The 18,712-nt window shown below is 44.2% G+C and overlaps 2 protein-coding genes across 4 annotated transcripts in view; one reads left to right on the top strand and one right to left on the bottom strand.

Moving 5' to 3' along the window:
- Nucleotides 1-1,314, bottom strand: part of SCAPER (S-phase cyclin A associated protein in the ER) — a 238,025-nt gene extending 236,711 nt beyond the window's left edge. The window contains exon 1 of one of the 2 annotated variants that reach the window (XM_084816787.1): nucleotides 989-1,314. The gene's annotated coding sequence lies outside the window, so the exon portion shown is untranslated. The remainder of the gene's footprint in view (nucleotides 1-988) is intronic. The other variant, XM_084816790.1, reaches the window with a different exon arrangement.
- RCN2 (reticulocalbin 2) lies at nucleotides 380-13,112 on the top strand. 2 transcript variants are annotated; one of them, XM_084816808.1, is made up of 7 exons: nucleotides 380-764; nucleotides 3,457-3,562; nucleotides 5,262-5,458; nucleotides 8,610-8,723; nucleotides 10,052-10,148; nucleotides 10,947-11,089; nucleotides 12,388-13,112. In XM_084816808.1, exons 1-7 carry the CDS (start codon nucleotides 609-611, stop codon nucleotides 12,538-12,540), a joined length of 966 nt encoding a protein of 321 aa, XP_084672934.1. In that variant the 5' UTR covers nucleotides 380-608; the 3' UTR covers nucleotides 12,541-13,112. The 2 variants fall into 2 exon arrangements, with proteins under 2 accessions (XP_084672934.1, XP_084672933.1); XM_084816807.1 differs by having other exon boundaries at nucleotides 380-777; nucleotides 3,461-3,562.
- Nucleotides 13,113-18,712: the final 5,600 nt, after the last annotated feature.

The following is an 18,712-nucleotide window of genomic DNA, read 5'->3' as shown; positions in this document are numbered from 1 at the left end:
AGAGCGTTGGACTGGGAGCCGGGAGATCCGGGTTCTAGTCCCCACTCGGCCAGGGAAGCTCACTGGGTGACTTTGGGCCAGTCACACACTCTCAGCCCAACCCACCTCACAGGGTTGTTGTTGTGAGGATAACATGGAGAGGAGGACGATAATGTAAGCCGCCTTGGGTTCCTTGCAAGAGGAGTAAAGGCCGGATATAAATGCAATAATAATAATAATAATATTATATATATATATATATACACACACACACACACACACATCGCAAAGCGGGGTGCGAATACCCTTAATAAATACGTGTTTTCGCTCGCGCTCTTCCGGCGCCTCGCCGCCCGCCCGCTCCGCAGGTGACTCGCCGTGCGAGCGACGAGGCCTTCCCGCCCGGGGAGGAGCCAACGGCTTCTGAGGCGGCTGGCCTTCACGAGGGGGCCGGAGAGGAGTCTGAGGCGGGCCGGGCCGGGCCGGGCCGGCACACAGCGGCAGCGCCCCCGCCTGGGCCGGGCTTCCCCGGCTCCCCTCTCGCTTGGGCCGCCACTACCACCTCCTCCCCCTCCCCGCGCGCGCGGCGCCAAAGGCCCAGCGGGGCTGGAGTTTCCCCCTCAGCCGAGATGAGGCCCCCGCCGCCGCCGCCGCTCCTGCTGGGGCTGGGCTTGCTGCTCCGGGGGCTCGGTGCGGCGGGAGGCGGGCTGGGCGAGCGGCAGCACTACGGCAGCGACGGCGAGCACCGGCCGGACTACGACCGGGAGGCGCTGCTGGGCGGCCAGGTGGGTGGCGGAGGTAGGCCGCGAGCGGGGGCGCGGGGACGGGGGGGCGCTTTCCCCTGAGGACGGGGGAATCCCGGCCGGCTCGGGGGTCTGCAGCCTCACACACACACACCCCCCGGCGCCTTCCAGATGTGTTGGGCCGCAATCCCCAGCATCCGCCATCTAGAGGGACCAGGCTGGGGAGGGCTTGGGGTATATAGGGTAAAATTCAACATAGTTCCTACCTGGAGTAGATCCATGGAAATGAACGGGGCTTCAGATGGCCATGACTGACTTAAATACTCTTGGCAGCATCTGGAGTGTGCTACGCGCCTTGTCTGCAATGTTACGCGCCTTGTCTTGGAATAAGCTCTGCTGAACTCAGTGGAACTTGCCTCTGAGCAGGTGTAGTTGTTTGTTTATATATCTGAAGTTTCAGTTGTGTTAGTTTTCAGGCGGGGGTAGACACATGAAGCAGTGCATTCTTCCTGTTCGTGTGCACGCCTTTGCATCTTCGCGCGGGGCTGCCCTGTTAGTCTGCTGCAGCGAAAACAACAGAGTGTTGAAGACTAACGCATTTATCGTGGCAGGAGGTTCCATGGACTGCCTACTTCATCAGATGCATTTGCATGGATGTGAACTAGAGGCATGATCTGGGTTGGCCCAGGGCACGTTGGTGCTGTAGGGTGAACATGCACGTGGACACACTACTTAATACGTAATTTGCCAGTGCGCAAGCTTTATTGAAATGAACCACAGTGGTCTTGCACAGGTCCCGTTCATGGCAGTGGGGCTTGTGCACAGGAACATTTCCATGGGTTGAGTTTTGTCCTTCTGGGTCAAAACTGCCGGGCTCTTGCTTTGTCACTCTTAGCGGAACCCACTACTTCCCCTGCCCCGTTACGGGTATGTGTCTGCTTACGATCATAACACAAATGAGTTAAAAAGGTAAAGGCGTCCCCAACCAGTCGTGTCCGACTCTAGGGTGCGGTGCTCATCCCCGTTTCTAAGCCAAAGAGCCAGCGCTGTCCGAAGACGCTTCCATGGTCATGTGGCCGGCATGACTGAACACTGAGGTGCACGGAACGCTGTTACCTTTCCCGCCGAGGCGGTACCTATTCATCTACTTGCAATTTCTTGCTTTCGAACTGCTAGGTTGGCAGGAGCTGGGACTGAAGACGGGCGCTCACTCCGTCATGCAGCACTCGGGTCTCGAACTGCTGACCTGCCGACCTTCCAGTCTGCAGTTCAGCGTCTTAACCACTAAGCCACCGCGGCCCTTAGGTACCTATTAATATCCTATAAGCCTCCCCAGCCCATTATTTTTAAACACACTCCTAACTTTCTGTTGTGCACACATACACACAGACTCCATATTCAAGATCACAAACTTCGATTACTTACGTCATTTATCACTTTAGTCATCATTTTATCCAGAATTAGGATTTCAGGAAGCCAAAGGGAAGATTAGTTTACCCACACAACTAACTTCCAATGTGTGCTTATGCACAAAGAGAGATTTCTGATCTGTGATAGTGATCACGAGTGCAGGGTTGGTAATTAATCTTTTGATATACATCCAGAATATCATGAAGGGTAGTGAAGGTCAGTTTCTTTTCTCTTCTGCACGCTTCTCTTTCAGTGCATGCTTTCTGGTGAAGCTCTTCTTTCAAGCCTTAGCATTTGCTATTTCCAAAGCATGAAAGAGGTTGGCAGGAGGCAGTTATCGCCTGCTGGAGAACGGTAGATGTCAAGGATTTTCTACCTGCCCTATATCTGGCATTTCAAAATAGGACTGCCAGGCGAAGATGTTGTAAAAGACTGCATGTTCATGTAGCTGTAATTAGTAATATCTAAAGTGGTGAGGTAACACTGATTTAGGGCGCAATCCTATGCAGATAGGCGGCCGCCTCCAAACTTGGAGGCGACCACCTATCCAATGCAGGGCAGGAGAAGCACAGAGGGGATCGTTCCCTCTGCACTTCTCCTGCCCTGCGTTTTTGATGCTGTGGGAGGGTGGAGTGGGGGAGGAGGCTGCCGTATGACACATAGGATGTGTCGTGCCAGCATTTCCACCCTCCCCACCCCAGAACGCCCCCCGGAATGCCCCGTTTTGGCTGCTCTGGGCTCCTCTTTCGAGCATGGAGCACGGGGCTGTTCCGCGCTGCCTGTGAGGCAGTGCAGAAGCAGGGGAAGGTCAGTTCTCCGGCGCAGGCTCTGAGGTCGTTTCCCGGAAAACCAGATATCCTATGGCCATCTAGCCGCTGCCTAGTGGCCATAGGATTGCTCCCTCCAAATAGTTATTTCCTGACTTGTGCCTGCGCTACCTGATTCACTCCCCACCCCCTCACATTCCTGGGCTAGATACAAATTCTTATACCAACAGTAACTTCGGATGCACTAGTTGGAATGAAATGACTTGCATCCAAATCCTAGTCTTGTTTACTTAGACATACATCTCACTGAGTTCATTGAAGCTACTCACAAGCATATGATTTTAGCCTTAATGGTCAGGCAGTTTGCAGCAGAGTAGGCTAGCGGCCCATCTCTCATGCAGTTTCTTTTAACAAGCCATAGTTGGTCATTTTGTGGTGGAAGATATAAGTCCAAAGATACGTTTTATCTTCTGAAAATATCTGTCTGGCAGCATCCTGAGAATAATAGCCACCCAGATAATGTTCTCATTTTTAATGGTTTCTCTTTCCCTCCAAAGGAAGAAGTGGAAGACTTTGCCAAACTGAATCCAGATGAGCAACAGAAAAGGCTGAAAAGTATTATAAAGAAAATTGACATGGACGCTGATGGCTTCCTCACAGAAGGTATGACAGATGCATATGTTATAAAAATAGAAATTGCTAACAATTCATGAGGAAGTGTATATGCTGGCTTGTGAAAAAACCCACTTCTAGTGGGCATTAAAGAAATGTTGTTAGCTATAGATAAAATGAAAATAGGAACGTTTATATATTTCTTGTTCCTGTATTAATAACAAAATAAAGTTTGGGTACAGTAGCATGCCTGATAAGTCTAACGCTCTGCAAAGCCTTGAATGAAATATCCGAATGTTACATGTGCTCTGAAGTGCTCGCAGGAATATATGTGTTACAGGCTTCGGTTGGGACTTGCCAACATAGATTTTGTGAACTTGTTATTCCAAATCGCTCAGCCTTGCTCTCAAACTGTCATTTATTGGACTTTCGTCGGCACTGCCCTTTCCTTTAAAATTCCATTTCCTTCCTGCCGGTAGCATATATCTTTTCTTGTTTCTTGGCTCCTACCTGCGGCTCACCATTTTTCTTCTTTCTTAGGCCTTGCTCTTGGACTTGTCCTTTTACTTAGGTTCCTTTTTCTCAGCCTACAGTCTATTCCTGCTTTCTTTAGCTAACCTTTCTTTGGGTTTCCCTACCTTTGGTGTCCTCTTTCCACTCAGTTTCCCATCCTTCTGTCTCCCATTTGCCCCTTTTTACTTTTGCCATTGACCCACAGCTCCTCCTGTCCTTAGGTTCTAAGTAAACTTTTCTTCCATCTTATTTATTTATTTGATTTATACCCCACCTTTCTACCCAAAAATGGCACTCAATTTAAATTCCAAAAACAATTTAAAATAGATTAAAACAATAAAACACATTAAGGACGCAATCCTATGGCTGCTAGTCAGCGGCTAGACGGCCATAGGATAAGTTGGTTCCTGGGAACCAACCTTGGAGTCTGTGCTCCGACCTTCACTCCCTCCCGCGCTGCCTCATAGGCAGCGCGGAATGGACCCACGCTTGGAATTGGAGTGCAGAGTGGTGAAAACAGGGCGTTCCTGGGGGTGTGCTGGTGTGGGGAAATTGGAAATCCGGTATGACGCATCCAACGTGTTGTCCAGCTACCGCTTCCCCCGCTCTGACTTCCTGCGGCTAAACAGCCGAAATCAGCTGTCTAGCTGCAAATGCAGGGTGGCTGAAGTGCGGGCTCCAAGGTCATTTCCCAGAAACCGACCAATCCTATGGCCATCTAGCCGCCGACTAGCTGCTATAGGATTGCACCTTAAAATATAATAAAAATATAACATCTGACATTTTCCCACAATATCTTATCTCAGAGAAGTTTTGCTATTTTATCAACTATTTATTCATTTATTATTTTGAAGATTTTTAGCCTGCGTTTCGATTGAAAGATCCTCAAAGCAGCTTGTAATGCATTTGTACGGTACAAAACAAAGCCCCACACGTATAAAATAACCCAGCAACCCTTAGTTTCCTGGCTGATGCATAGGCTGACAATGTGCTTCCCATAGTTGGAGGGCAGTTGGACAGTTCAGTAGCTGGCAATTTCACCCTGGCCAGCTAGACCGTTTTCTAAATTTGTACAGCTGCTAAGCCTTTCTTTTTTTAGTAGCAATTTGTATAGAGGTATAGTAAGGATTATGTCTGTTTTTAATTTAAAGCAACCTAGAAAATACTGGCTTTTTCTTAAAATTTATTGGGAAGAAATCACTTCACCACCTAATTGTGTTATGGCGAATCTCCACAGCTGAGCTTAGTTCATGGATCCAGAAATCTTTTAAGCATTATGTTGTAGAAGATGCTAAGCAACAGTTTGGTGAATATGATAAAGACGGTGATGGATTTGTATCCTGGGAAGAATACAATATTCAGATGTATGATCGTGTAATAGACTTTGATGATGATACAACTTTGGAAGACAATGAAGAAGAATCTTTCCGGCAGGTAAGATACCAAAGTGCTGCCAAGTAGCTCTAACCTTGGAAACTTTTTCTCAATTTATTTACCCTTTCTTCTTCAGTCGTAGCTAGCCCTATGGGCAAGTGTGTCGCAACAGACATCCAAAATGTGAGAGAGTTCCACTCTAATGTGGCCATTGTACTTATTCCCCCTTCCTTGCCAATCAACTATAAAGAAGAAAAAAGTATAACGTGGGCTGCAACATTCAGCTGATTGATTAGATTGATTTAATACGAGTACTTACAAAGACTGGAGAGTCTTTGACAAAGTGCCATTGTTGAAGAGGCATTCCCTCTTACACATGAGAGAATGGGGAGAAAGCCTCTTCTAATGAGTGTGTGTATCATCTAAAAGCAAACAGCCTTTTTTCTTTAGAATTATTATGTTTTCACATATGCAGATTTAAGCAGAATCAGTCAGTTAAGGTTTCTGTAGTCAGGTGATAGCCCTATTTATTACTAATATGTGGCCCACTTGTCAAAAAAGTTGGACATCACTGATTTACCTCAAAATTACAGCCAAGATAGTAAATCTTGGGTTGTATCCAGTGTTAGTCCTACTTAGAGTAGACCCATTGAAATCAGTAGGGCTTAACTTGGACTAGCATTGGATTCAAGTCCTTGATATTTCAAATATTAAATTGATAATGGTATCTTCTTATTTAAAACCAGCCAGTGAAGTAAAACTTCAGGTCATTGAGAGGTGCCAGGTGTCGTATTTGGGTTGTATCCAATGGTGCCCTTCTGCCAACAGGACAGATACTGCTGGCAAATGGAAGGACTTATTTCTGTTTTTTCTGTCTAAACAGGCGTAGGATTGCACCCTTAGAGCGTTGGGCACCCTCCACAGCAGATTTGAGGGGCTTCCAGGGGGAGGAGGGGAAGGGGAACTCCTGTTGTGCCAGAAGAAGTCTGGTCGCATAATGTCAGATTTAACACTTTGTTTCCAGATTTATACAATCCCCTAAACAAGTCACATCTGTTATATTTCCTAATGGATAAAAACATCTTAATAAGAATTAAAATGCCTAAACAAAATAAGCCATTCATTGTTTGGGATGACTTCATGTTAAAGCCTAACAGCTTTATACTCACATTATTAACAAATTGCCCAGGAATACGTAAGTTGATCTCTGTGGACTTTTTTGCATTATAATGGTAAGATCTAGAGAAATGCCTACACAACATGTGCAAACACCGGAGTTTTCTGGCTAGTTTCATTCTCAGCAGCTCACTTCAGTTAATTCCCAACGTGCTTTTAAAACTAATGTTAAAAAGCAGTTTGACGTGAAAACTTTGCCACCTCATCTAGTTGCAGCTATTTCGATAATAGTATTAAAATGTACAGTGTAAGAACTGATGGCAAAACGCCTTTGGTCCTAGCATAATTTAGTACTACTTTAAAATGCATCATTGTTTGAAGGATGTGAATGTCTTAAAGTGGATAACAGTTTATCCACTGACCAACACAATATCCCACTACTAAAGAGTGAACAGTAAATTATCAGAAATGCTTGGGCACTTCGTAAGAGGTGTTAATGGTGTTTTTCATGTTTGTAAGTAGTGTGATAGCTTTAAACTTATGAACTTAGTTATTGCATTCCCTGTAGCATTCAAAAATCAATTGATGCGATGTAGTATATTCCAACTGGCATTGGCTTCTTAACAGCACAATTATATACATGGCTACTCAGAAGTAAGTCCCACTGAGTTCAGTGTGGATTGTTCCCATTGAACATTCCCTAAATATTTAAACATGGTTAAAAGGTGAGATTAATAGATTTTAAATCACTTTTACCTGAACTTTTTACATTTCTTTGGTCTTTGTTCTCTATGTAGTTCATTAAAATGAGGTTCCACAGGAGCTTCATGGGTAGAGAGGGATCCATGCATATGGCAATAACTTTGCTTGATGGTTTTGTAGCAGCAGAGATCCTGTTGCTGAAGAGGTGATTCTTTTCAGTTTAAAAAGCAGCTAGTCTCTTCAGTAGTAAGGAATGCTAAGGTAGAATTGACTTTCAAACCTCTGGCTATATGTATGCACTTTTCCATATGTGTGTTTCCCTTCTTCGGATCCTTATCCTGGACTTAATGTTTTGCAGCCAATCCTATACATGTTTGTTTGGAAGTAGGCTGCAGTCCTGTACCCACTTATCTAGGATTCTGCCCCATTCACTCAAAGGACGTCTGTGTAAACAAGTATAGGATTGTGCTCCAAGTTCACTGAGTCCGGTGGGACTGTCCTGGAAGCCAGCATACATAGAATTGCAGCCTTAGGTTGACAAAAGTGAAAATGGAGGAAATACATGGGCTCCTCATATACCAACCCATGGAATACATATATGAACAGTATATGAAGGATAGTTACTTACAAATTAGGGGTCTATGACCATGGTAGGAAGCTTTCAGTTTACTGGAAAATGACCCTTTCGCATGACTTGGCGAATTTCTCAAGCGTTTTCATTTTGTGTGAGAAGTTTTCTTTCTAGGGAGGGCATCTTTTCAAAATTAATGAAGAGTCTTGTGGCACCTTAAAGACTAACAGATTGAGGCTGTAATCCTATGCCCATTTACCTGGAAGTAAACTGAGTTGGGTTTACATGAGTAGACATGTATAGCATGGTACTGTTGTGGCGTAAGCTTTTGTGGACGCTTCATCAAGTGCACGAAGTGTTATCCTCTGTTGATATATTATTTATTTAACTATTTATTTATTTAAAATATTTCTAGGCCGCCTTTCATACCCACAAGTGTAGAAGGAAAATAAGGTAAGCAGTGGGCCCAAATGACCGTGAAATGCAAGAATGAGAATAACACCATGCATTGTGATGAAGTGGGCTCCAGTCCACAAAGCTTATGCCACAATAAATCTGTTAGTCTTTAAGGTGCCCCACAATCCTTTCTTGTTCTTGTTGGAACAGGCTAACATAGCTGCCCTTCAGAAGGTATCCTATAAGGGTATTTATCTGAGTAAAGCATTTTAATTTTAGCATAGACTCTTCTTAGCATTAAAAGATCAATTGTATTTTTTAATCAAATCAGAGGCAAAATATGTTTATATAATGTGAAGCTAATGAATATGCTGTGGCTTCTCTCTGCTGTTCATATAACTGTTCTTCTCCAAACTATTTTATAAGCTCCATTTAAAGGACAAAAAGAGATTTGAAAAGGCTAATGGGGATGGAATTTCTGGCCTGAATCTGGATGAATTCATTGCATTTGAACATCCTGAGGAAGCAGAATACATGAAGGCAAGTTTTGAAATAATCTAGGAAGCATTTTTGTACATCGCTACAGGACTGCTTTTGGATCAAAGTATGGATTTTTCTTTGTGTAAAAACTGCTTCTTCTTTGGTCTGAACATTCATTACTGGGTTGTACATGAATGTGGATTTTAAGCTTTAGGAAAATTCAGGCGATAGTGGATATGCTATCAAACATGATATTAAAAGCTTGAATAAGTTAATCAATTACCTTTCTTGCGTTTTAGGCACAAGAAGAGCACTAAACGGTAGTTTTATGGATGGGGGCATAAAGTGAAGTAAAGGAAATGTTAATTCACAACAGATCATGAACGTCTGTTTTGATAGTTGCTTGATCTATACAACTTTCTTGCTTAGTAAGCCTTTTAGTATCCAGGGCAAAGCATTTTTTTAGTGGAAATGTTCTTTATTGGTTTGCTGTATTACTTTCCTTTTTGAGGCGGGAAGTTGGTTTTAGGTCCTAAAAATGTAGGGGGTGTGTATCAAATGTGTTGAGTTTACTTTGAAAATGGTTTATATAATAAAAGCAATAAAATAATGAACTTTGGAATGAAACTATTTGCTCAAATAATATGATTTAATCCCACTGTAGTGTAATAGAAATATATGTATTGTGCATTGGTAATGTACTGTAGTTTTAAGGACCCATGTGATCTCAGATTTGGTTGCTAAAACATACAAGTAGAGATGTTGCAAACAGGGTGGATCAATTTAAAATCAAGCCTATATCATTTAAATCAATGACATAAATCAGCAAGAAAAAGGTTGATTTAAATTGTTTCCCATTGATATTTGTCATATATTTCCTGTACAATGGTGCAAATCTGACCACTGTGGTATCCTCATAATGGTGCCAGTGCAGCATTGCAATCGTAAGGTGTTGCACTCTTCATTAATGAGCTTATTTTCCCAAGGTACTTAAATTCTAAGTCTATTCTTAGTACAAAGCGTCAACTAGTCCACTCTGAGGAAGTGCTCCGCACCACATTGTACGCTCATTCCAGTGTCTAGTATTTTCTTTGGAACGCAGCCCACCTCCTCTAGATAAAAGCCCCCACAGAAATGTACAGGATTAGAATCACGGAATCATAGAATAGTAGGGTTGGACGGGGCGTACAAGACCGTGGAGTCCAACCCCCTGCTCAGTGCAGGAAGCCTGATTCCCAGGCAGTCTCCCATCCAAGTACTAACCAGGGCTGACCCTGCTTAGCTTCTAAGATCAGGCACATCCAGCCCTTTGCTTGGATTTTTTATCTACTCTACAGTGTTCGTTAATGGACCAGCATTACCTGATCCATCATCTCTTTTCCAACTAGGAGTTTGTAATTCAGGAGGCTTTGGAAGAACATGATAAAAATGGTGATGGTTTTGTGAGCCTTGAAGAGTTCCTTGGTGACTACAGAAGAGATCCAAGTGAGTGGGAAGGGGGTGAGGTCAGAAATGTCATCAGTTCTATTTCCAAAGTGCATCTACTGTCAGGGCCCTTAATTTTACATTTTGTAAACAGAAATATACCTAGATGTCCTCCTCATAACTCCCCCACACACATTTTATGATTGCTTGTTCTTAATCATAACATGTCAAAACAGCATTGTACATTATTTTGCAATTAATTAATACTGCAGAAGTTAATAAAGTGTGTCTAGTTTTTGATATAATCAATCCTGTGTTTGTGTCTCTTCCTTAAACTGAATATAACTTCTTGTTTTTGCCATTGGAGCCATTCTAACCATCCTTTCAGAGTTCATATTCTTCCTTCCAAGTATCTAGCATATATGATTCTGGTTGCCATAACCATATATGTTGGGGTTTTTTTTCAAATAGGTATGTGCTGACATCAGTAATGCTTGGAGAAATAGCAAAGGGTCCAATTGTATAGTATATCCAAACTATTTCTACTACCTTTTTTTTTGGCCGATATTATAACAGTTCCCTCTGAGTCTCATGTTTAGAGAGAGAGTACGACCAATTCTCCAGTTCTTTTATTTTAACTGGTGATATTTAGCTGTCCTGGGTATATTTCCTGACATAGATACAAATGCAGCTGTAATGTACTATTAAAATGGGTTTTGTTTTTCATTCGGTGTATGTTTAAACTGTGTGTTTTAAAATCTGAGCTCTTTATTCAGAATTAATTTTTTATGGATTTCTGGGAGCTGTGAGTGCACTGAACAAAAATAAAAGTTTTAAACATGTAAAATTTGTTTTTAGCTGCCAGTGAAGACCCAGAATGGATCGTCGTTGAGAAGGATCGGTTTAAAAATGATTATGACAAGGATAAAGATGGAAAACTCAACCCTAAAGAGCTGTTAAGTTGGGTAGTACCCAATAATGAGGGTATTGCTCAGGAGGAGGTAAGAATTTTGAAGACCTTCATGGCTAGAATCCATCACCCAGTTGCATATGTTTTTAAGTCTTCCTTGGAGATAGATTTTTGAACACTCAGGACAGGAGTTTGTAATCTGCTTATCCAAGCCCCCATAACTTACATGAAGAACTAAATGGGGATGCAGAAGTGACTTTGGCATCACCTTTTCTGCAATATTTTTTCTTCTGTAGCATGCAAAGGTCCTGTAGGAGTAACAGAAGAGAGCATATTATGTATTGAAGTGGGGAGGCGCATCCTAGTTGGTATAATACTTTATCATCTTTTAGGGAATGTTTGTGGTGAGAGGCAGTTGGAAACCATGTCAGTGGGGCCTTTTTCTCCTTGAGGATGGAATGGGGTGCCGTAGCAGGAGATAGTTTTCTTTGTTTAAGTCAGTCTAGAATCATCATTTTTATCCAGAGCCCTTTGTTGTGGTCTTATAAAGGAGAGTTGGCTACGTCACTGCTTAAAGCCACTATTACCACCATTCTCTGCCAGGGGTCTGAGTATTATGCTGTGCCAGTATATTCATTATTAGAATTATTAGTATGATGGCATAAAGCAGCCTTTCCCAACCTGGTGCCCCCCAGGTATGTTGGGCTACACCTCCCATCATCCTCCGCTAACATGGCCACTGGTGCTATGTAAGCAATTTGATTCTACAAGGAATTTGATATTAGTTCCAGAAGCTAATGGGGAAGATGGATTGCTGCCTCCAAGCCCCTTAGCAGTAATTATGTGGACGTAAGGGGGGGGAGGGTGTCTATAAGTGATTTGAAGGCAGTCAGATGTAATTAAATTGCTAATTAGTACTGCACAATTTTTTAAAATGTAGATCAACAGAGGAAGAAACTGTTCAACCAAAATGGCCAAAGCCAGGTGTTGAAATGAAATAAAAACAATCATGGGTACCGGGAAAAAGTGAATGAGTTTTCTGCCATAACGGAAGCTAAGGCCATGATTCTAACCATACATGTGGAAGCATGTTCCATTTGAAATTATGTGGGACTACTTCAGTGTAATGGCTACAATTGAACGTGAACTGACATCACAATCCTATACAATACCTATTCAGTCCCACTGAATTCATTGTGACTTACTTACAGGTAAATGGGTGTAGGATTATCGCTTTAAGCAAGCTGAAGTACATGTAAGTCTGTGTTGGATCATGTTCCATTTTTAGGAGTAAGAAAGACAAGAGGCACAAATTAATGAATTGGCAAAGCATTTACAAATTAGTGCTGATTGCCATATCAAATTAATGTTTATTACTTTATTTTACAGGCTGTCCACCTTATTGAAGAAATGGACCTGGATGGTAACAAAAAACTTACAGAGGCAGAGATTCTTGAGAATCAGGATCTGTTTCTCAATAGCGAAGCCACAGATTATGGCAGACAGCTCCATGATGAAAGTTTCTACCATGAAGAACTTTAGTTTCCAAGAGACTCTTCTGTGTTCCAGAGTTGGATTTTTAATGGTTTTCAGCTTTGAAAGCAACAATACAAATTGTGTGTGTTACTGTAATATACTGTTGTCTGCAGCTGTTTTTTTGCCGTGTTTCTTTGTACATTGCCTTCGATGTTTTAGCCTCCATGCTACAGACCTTGTACCTTTTCATCCGGAATGGAAACCTTTAATGTTCATATTTTAGTACTACTTTTTGAAATATACTTGAAAATGCAAAGATTTGACAGTATAAGATAATTACCATTAGTTCCTTTGAAAAGAGCAAAAACAACGAGAGAACGTTTGTTTGGTTTCATGTTCATCATAATTATTCTGTATGAATATTCAGGAGAACAAAACCCTTACATATTTGTAAGGCTTCTGTGTATATTAACTTCTGTAGTGGGCGTTTATATGAACTGGAAATCTTATTTTTGCATCTAGATAGCATTTATTTTTACTGTAACGATATAGCTTTAGAAAGTGTATCGTATTTATGTAAAAGCATTAACTTCAAAGCACAAACCATGTTTGTGCCATTAAAACTACATTTATACTCATCTTGGCATAAGGTGGCTTACATAAAATCAGTATAATACAGAAAAAGATACAAATGCAACTTTGAAAAAACCAAGCAAATGCCAACAGTAGTTTTAACAGCAACAGAATACACAATAAAATCCAAACTCTAAAAGTACCTGCTTAAATAAAACAGCTTTCAAGTTGCAAGCTGCTTCAGCTAAGTCTACTTTTATATGAAGAAGTTGTGTGTGTGTGGGGGGGGTGCATAGTGGAGGATCATCGCAAAGGTGTAGTCCACCCATGGGAAACCCACCAGTAAGTGGGTAATTTATACCTTTTCCCCCCTACCCATGGGGATTCCCATGCTTTTATGGGTCACTAGCCCCTTAAGGAGGTCCCCCAGTTGGCACCCTACTTCCCTCCCTGCTCCTTCCCATGAAAGTAGACTCACGTTCTCGTTTAACTCTGAAGATTGCTCTCGCCGCTTCATTTTTGATAGTTGTCAAAACCGAAGCAGCGTGGAGGATCTTTATGGGGAATGGGACAGCTTCCCCAGCATCCCGAAAAGTAGTGCTGGGGACTCGATATAGACTATCCTTACCTGCACCCCTGATGTTTGCGAAGTGCAATATAGAGGGGTGCAGGAGGGGCAAGCCAGTATCCTTTGGTTTCCAGCTGTTGCACACATGCACAATGCGGAAAACCAAATTATTTTAACAATTGCTCACATTCCCTGCACGCAGGGAAGTGTGCAAAACCTTTCCTGGTCCTATTTTTGTGCAAATACATGGCTGGGGATTAATTCTTTAAAGGGCTCCGGCTGCACTCAAGATTGCAATCAGAGCCACGAAGGGGGGAGGCGGGGGGTGAAGGATGTGGGTGACTGCCCCTCACAAGTGCTGTTTGGGCACAGTTGGAGGGGCTGTCACTGGCAAGGGGGAAAGGGCGCAGGCAGCAGCTTGTCCCCACTCGGTAAGAGCAGCAGGGGTTTCTGCCACTCTTGCCGAGCAGCTCACTGCCCGATGCCCTTTACCCAGCATGTCTGGGTTCACGTGACACATCAACCCATCACTGGTAAAATAACCCCTACAGGTCAGTTATCGGGGTGGGCTGTTTGGGAAAAGAACCCACCCTGTCAAGAACAGTCCGGGTTCTCATGACACGCTAACCCATCGCGGGCAGTCATCCATGATGGCTTAGCGTGTTGTGCAAATCCAGTCAATGTTAGAATATTAGGAGACAATTTCTGTAGTGTTTTTTCGGGGGGAGTGGAGGGCAAGGTAACTTAGTACAGGCAACCACATGATGTTTTAACTAATATATTGTGAACTTCAGAAAACAGTCTGTAAAATCAGCCAGACAGTGCAATCCTAGACATGTCTGTGCGCAAGTAAGTGTTGGGTGCAGTTAGGCGTACTTGATGGTAAGTGCATAGGATTGCAGCCTTAGTGGTTAAGAGTGGCACCTGGGAAGAAGTTGTGGTTTGCAGCTCACCTGCATTAAGCAGATCGCACGGCCAAGAGAGGGGCCCCAACTGGCTGGTGGTTAGGTTCCAGACCAGTCAGATAACGATCCAAAGGCAGATGATGCGGTGTAAGGGAGGTTCCAAAGCACACGGGCAAAGGCAGAGATCAAGCTAGTTTCTATTTATTACTAGCACACGGACCTGGCTTCAGACAGGCTGGATCAGCCCTTCGTTTGATACAGCAAAGCCTTCGAGCAAACCTATGCAGATGCCAAAGTTTGACATACTATGCCTGCCCTGGCTCCTGGGCACATACCCTACCATGGTGACTCCCCCCCATAGCCCCTTGAGGGAGGGGTCTGTCCACTTCAGTCCCTGCAGCGGGCTGCGGAAGAGGGCAGGGGGCAGCCGTATAACCCCCTCAGACTACTTCCTTCTGGCTTCAAACTGAACTGCAAAACCATCTCCTGGTTAAGAGAGTCTGCCGTGTAGTGACTGAATGTGGTATTGCTTCAGCCTCAGACACATTTAAAATAATTAGGCGTTTTCTTCGTTTCCTGAAGACTCTTGAGCTTCCCTCTCTGTTGGCCATGGCTCCCTTCTCTGCTCTTCCTTCTCTCTCCCTCCCACCACATCAACTGCCAACATTCTTCTTGCGTTATTTATCTGATAATTTTAGCTCCTAGATTATACCCCCCCCCCCAAATGGGATGCCTAAAACCAACCCAGATAGAGAGGTACAACAAATCCTGAAAGTTTCATAACAATCGGATGTATGATTTTCGAGGACATACAACCAAACTTCCTTTTATAGAGAGAGAGTTTACATTTATATCCCACCATTTTCCCCACTGTAAGGAATCCAAGGCAGCTTACATGGTCCTCCACCTTCATTTTACCTGACTCCAATCCTGTGAGGTAGGTGAGGCTGAGAGTCAGTGACTGACCCAAAGTCACCCAGGGAGCTTCATGCCCAAGTGGGAACGAGCATCCGGATCTCCAAAGTCCCAGTCCAATACTTGAACCACTACACCACGCTGGCTCCAGGTTAGCACATCTACTTACAGATGACCTGTGTGAAAATACTTGGCAAGATATTTCTGGTGAAACCGCATAGTTCTGTTCACTCACCACATGAGTAGCATATTATATCTTCTACAAATAGTACACATGCTCATGCATTATCTGGTAATCTGTACAACGCTGAGGCGAGACTTTATTTTAGCATGGAAATCTCACATGTTAGTTTGGCAAAGAAAGGGTTTTGGTTTTGCACTGTTGCAAAGCAAAAGCAAACAAATGGTCCCCTTCCTCCAAGTTCATGCATGGTGTGCGAAAGGAGATTGTAGCCCTGCCCTTTAGAATCTGTGCAGGGTTTTGGATTTGGGGGATTTTTTTTAAGGTAGGGGAGCATTCCAAAAATATCCTATCCCTTCAGTCCGAAGTGGTCTATCACATCAGCACATTCTCTCTCTTAATTCTGCTGTGTGTGTGCAGAGACCCAGAAAAAAAGCCCTACAACTCCCAGCATGACCCAGCCAATTTGACTGGCTGGGGCATACTGGGAATTGTAGGATTTTTTTTCTGTCGAAATACACATAGGATTGTGTCCTTACTCTCAGCCTAATCTACAAACAGGGCTGTTGTGTGCCCTGTTCACTAAATACAAAGGTAAGGTCTGAGGGATGGTAGTTTGCCTAAAGCTTGTTACTGTAAGACACTGGCTTTGGGCAGCTTACAGGCACAGAGACTGGTTGGCCTAAGCCTTGTTATTCCACAGCGCCCCCCTCACCTGTCTGGCAGGAGGGGAAATTGCAACCAGCCAGCCCAGAAGGAATCAGGTGACCTGGGGAGCCAATAGGACTCCTGCTGGCCTTATATAAGCACTCTCCTAGCTGTTGCTTCTCAGTCTGGGCAGCTAGTCTGTGGAGGGAAGGTGTGAAATGGGTTCTGACTCTTGAAGCGTGGCCATCAGCCTTTTTTAAACCACATAATCTGCCTCTGGGCCTTTAGAATCTATGTGTGTCTTGTTGGGGGCAGGGGCAAAGGGTGTGTGGACAGTGATGGTGCCAGGTTTTGGAGGGCTCTTGGACAAGACACCCTCAACGGACCACTCCTTCAGTGAGTCTACCTTGTTGCCACAGTTGTCATCAGCTGCTATTGCTCCACATCCTCTTTCTCAACACTGCTACCATTTGCTTACTTGACAGGAAAAGAGTCAGTGAGCAAGTAGGTGGTGGTACCTGCTGCTGCTCCTTCTCTCCACCGCCACTGTTATCTCGGCTAGAACAAGAGGGAGGTGATAATCAGGATGCAAAGGTGAAAAGGAGGAACAAATCCAGGGAGTTCTTCTCAATGAACCTCCTGATGGGGAATGGGCCATTGGCAGGTGCCCAACATGAGCATGGGTGTGTACAAGTGATGAAGAGTGCTTCAAAATGAAGCACTGGCCTCCAGCTACTGCTGTCTTTATTCACTGAAGGCTTTGGGGCTCCATATGGACAGAGAGACATTTTTAGGAACCAAAGATAGCAGATAGCTGGATGCCCGCACATTGCTTTGAAGCACTCCTCCAGGCTGCTGGGGGGGGGGATGACAGACCCCATTGTTGCTGCCTGGTACGAGGGGAGACTTGGCAATGGCAGTAAGGAAACTGAGGGAGAACGGGATGATCTGATGGAGTGAGAGGAGGAAGTGGGGAGTCTGGGTCTTGGGGTGACCCAACCAGATGGGAAGAGGAGGCTAGGAGACCTGGAGAGGGCTGTGCAGAAAAACAGAAAGGAGCAAGGAGGCCTGCAGGACAACCAAATGGGGAAGAGGAAGCAGAAAAGGGATCTCTCACTGTGTTTGTGTGTTGGTGGGGGTGATCCTGAGAAAGAGAAATGAGTCACTGGGGCGAGTGGATCTTGTATGCTTGGAGGTGTAGGGTGACACACACACAGAGTTTGAGGATGTGTGAACCTGAATGACAGAACGTGGGGCTCAGACCCCGCTTCTGTCTTGTATTTAGGTTCTTGGACAAGTTGCTTGTTTTTTAGCCTCGCCAGTTTGTCTTTCTTTGAAACAGGTGTTTTGTGACTGGCCATGTCCACAATGGCGGCCATGTCCACAATGGCAGCCATTTTGTGAATTGGCACCCCTCCCAGGTCAACCATTTTGTGACAGTGCAATTCTACAAATTCCAAATATGCCCACTGGCCTGAAAAGGTAGGTGACCATTGCTTTATTTGAAGAGCTGCGCACTTCAACTCTGGAGATAAAGAACTCTAAGAAGGGAGAACACGGTCCTTGAAGTTGCCCATCAACAATCAAGAGGAGCCATGCTGGATCAGAACAAAGGACAAACTAGTCCAGCATTCTGTTCCCACAGTGGCCAGCCAAATGCCCCAATGGAAGCCCACAAGCAGGACATGAGTGCATTAGCACCCCTCTGCTGGACAGCACACTGAGCAGGCACATAGTTCACCTAGTCACAGTCTGGATGTATTGTATTTCTATTTAATTGATAGAAATTATTTCTAAATGTGCATCTAGATATATAAATTAGCATATGCCCATCTGTGTTTCCTCTCTCTTTCCTTCTCCCTCTCTTTGGTAATGCATGTTTTCTTCCTTGGGTGATGGGTAATTGGTCACCTTAGACCATGGGTGGGGAACTTTAGGTCCAGGGGCCAATTCCAGCCCTGGGGTCCTAATCCAGCCTTCCAGGGTTCCACAGGTGGCCATACACCCTTCCCCTGACCACTGGTCATTCCGTAGTTTCCCAGCTTTTGTTCAGTTTCTTCCCCATTCTAAAAGACTGAAATGCCTCTCCTAAGGCTCAGTGACTGGCAGTAAGAGATTTCTGCTACAATATGCTGGCATTTTGGTCCCACCCCCTTTCCCTCTGGCCCCACCCCATTGTCTTTGGCTCCTCCTACCAAATGCAGCCCCCAAGAGCTTCTCTGAAATTGAATTTGGCCCTCAGACTGAAAAAGGTTCCCCAGCCCTGCCTTAGATCAGAGGTGGGCAGAAAGGAGATCTCCAGCTGTTTGGGATTCCAACTCTCAGCATTCCTGACCATTGGTCATGCTGGCAGGGGCTTCTGGGAGTTGAAGTCCAAAACATCGGGAGAGCTATGTTCTGCCCACCCCTGCCTTAGACTCTGGAGATCAGCCTAGCCCTGGCAATATT

This window comes from Heloderma suspectum, chromosome 11, assembly GCF_057233095.1.
Source record: "Heloderma suspectum isolate Gila_16-S chromosome 11, 16-S_ref, whole genome shotgun sequence".
NCBI classification, from domain to species: Eukaryota; Metazoa; Chordata; class Lepidosauria; order Squamata; family Helodermatidae; genus Heloderma; species Heloderma suspectum.
The sequence above is the reverse complement of the archived record's forward strand: the minus strand, read 5'-3'. Positions and strand labels throughout refer to the sequence as shown.

What these genes read in the sequence shown, in the direction of transcription:
- RCN2 (XM_084816807.1), top strand. Translation starts at nt 609, where the DNA reads ATGAGGCCCCCGCCGCCGCCGCCGCTCCTGCTGGGGCTGGGCTTGCTG. An exon ending in CGGCCAGGTGGGTGGCGGAG is followed by an intron (nt 778 to 3,460) that starts GTAGGCCGCGAG and finishes CTCCAAAGGAAG; the next exon opens with AAGTGGAAGACTTTGCCAAA. An exon ending in AGGGTATTGCTCAGGAGGAG is followed by an intron (nt 11,090 to 12,387) that starts GTAAGAATTTTG and finishes TTTATTTTACAG; the next exon opens with GCTGTCCACCTTATTGAAGA.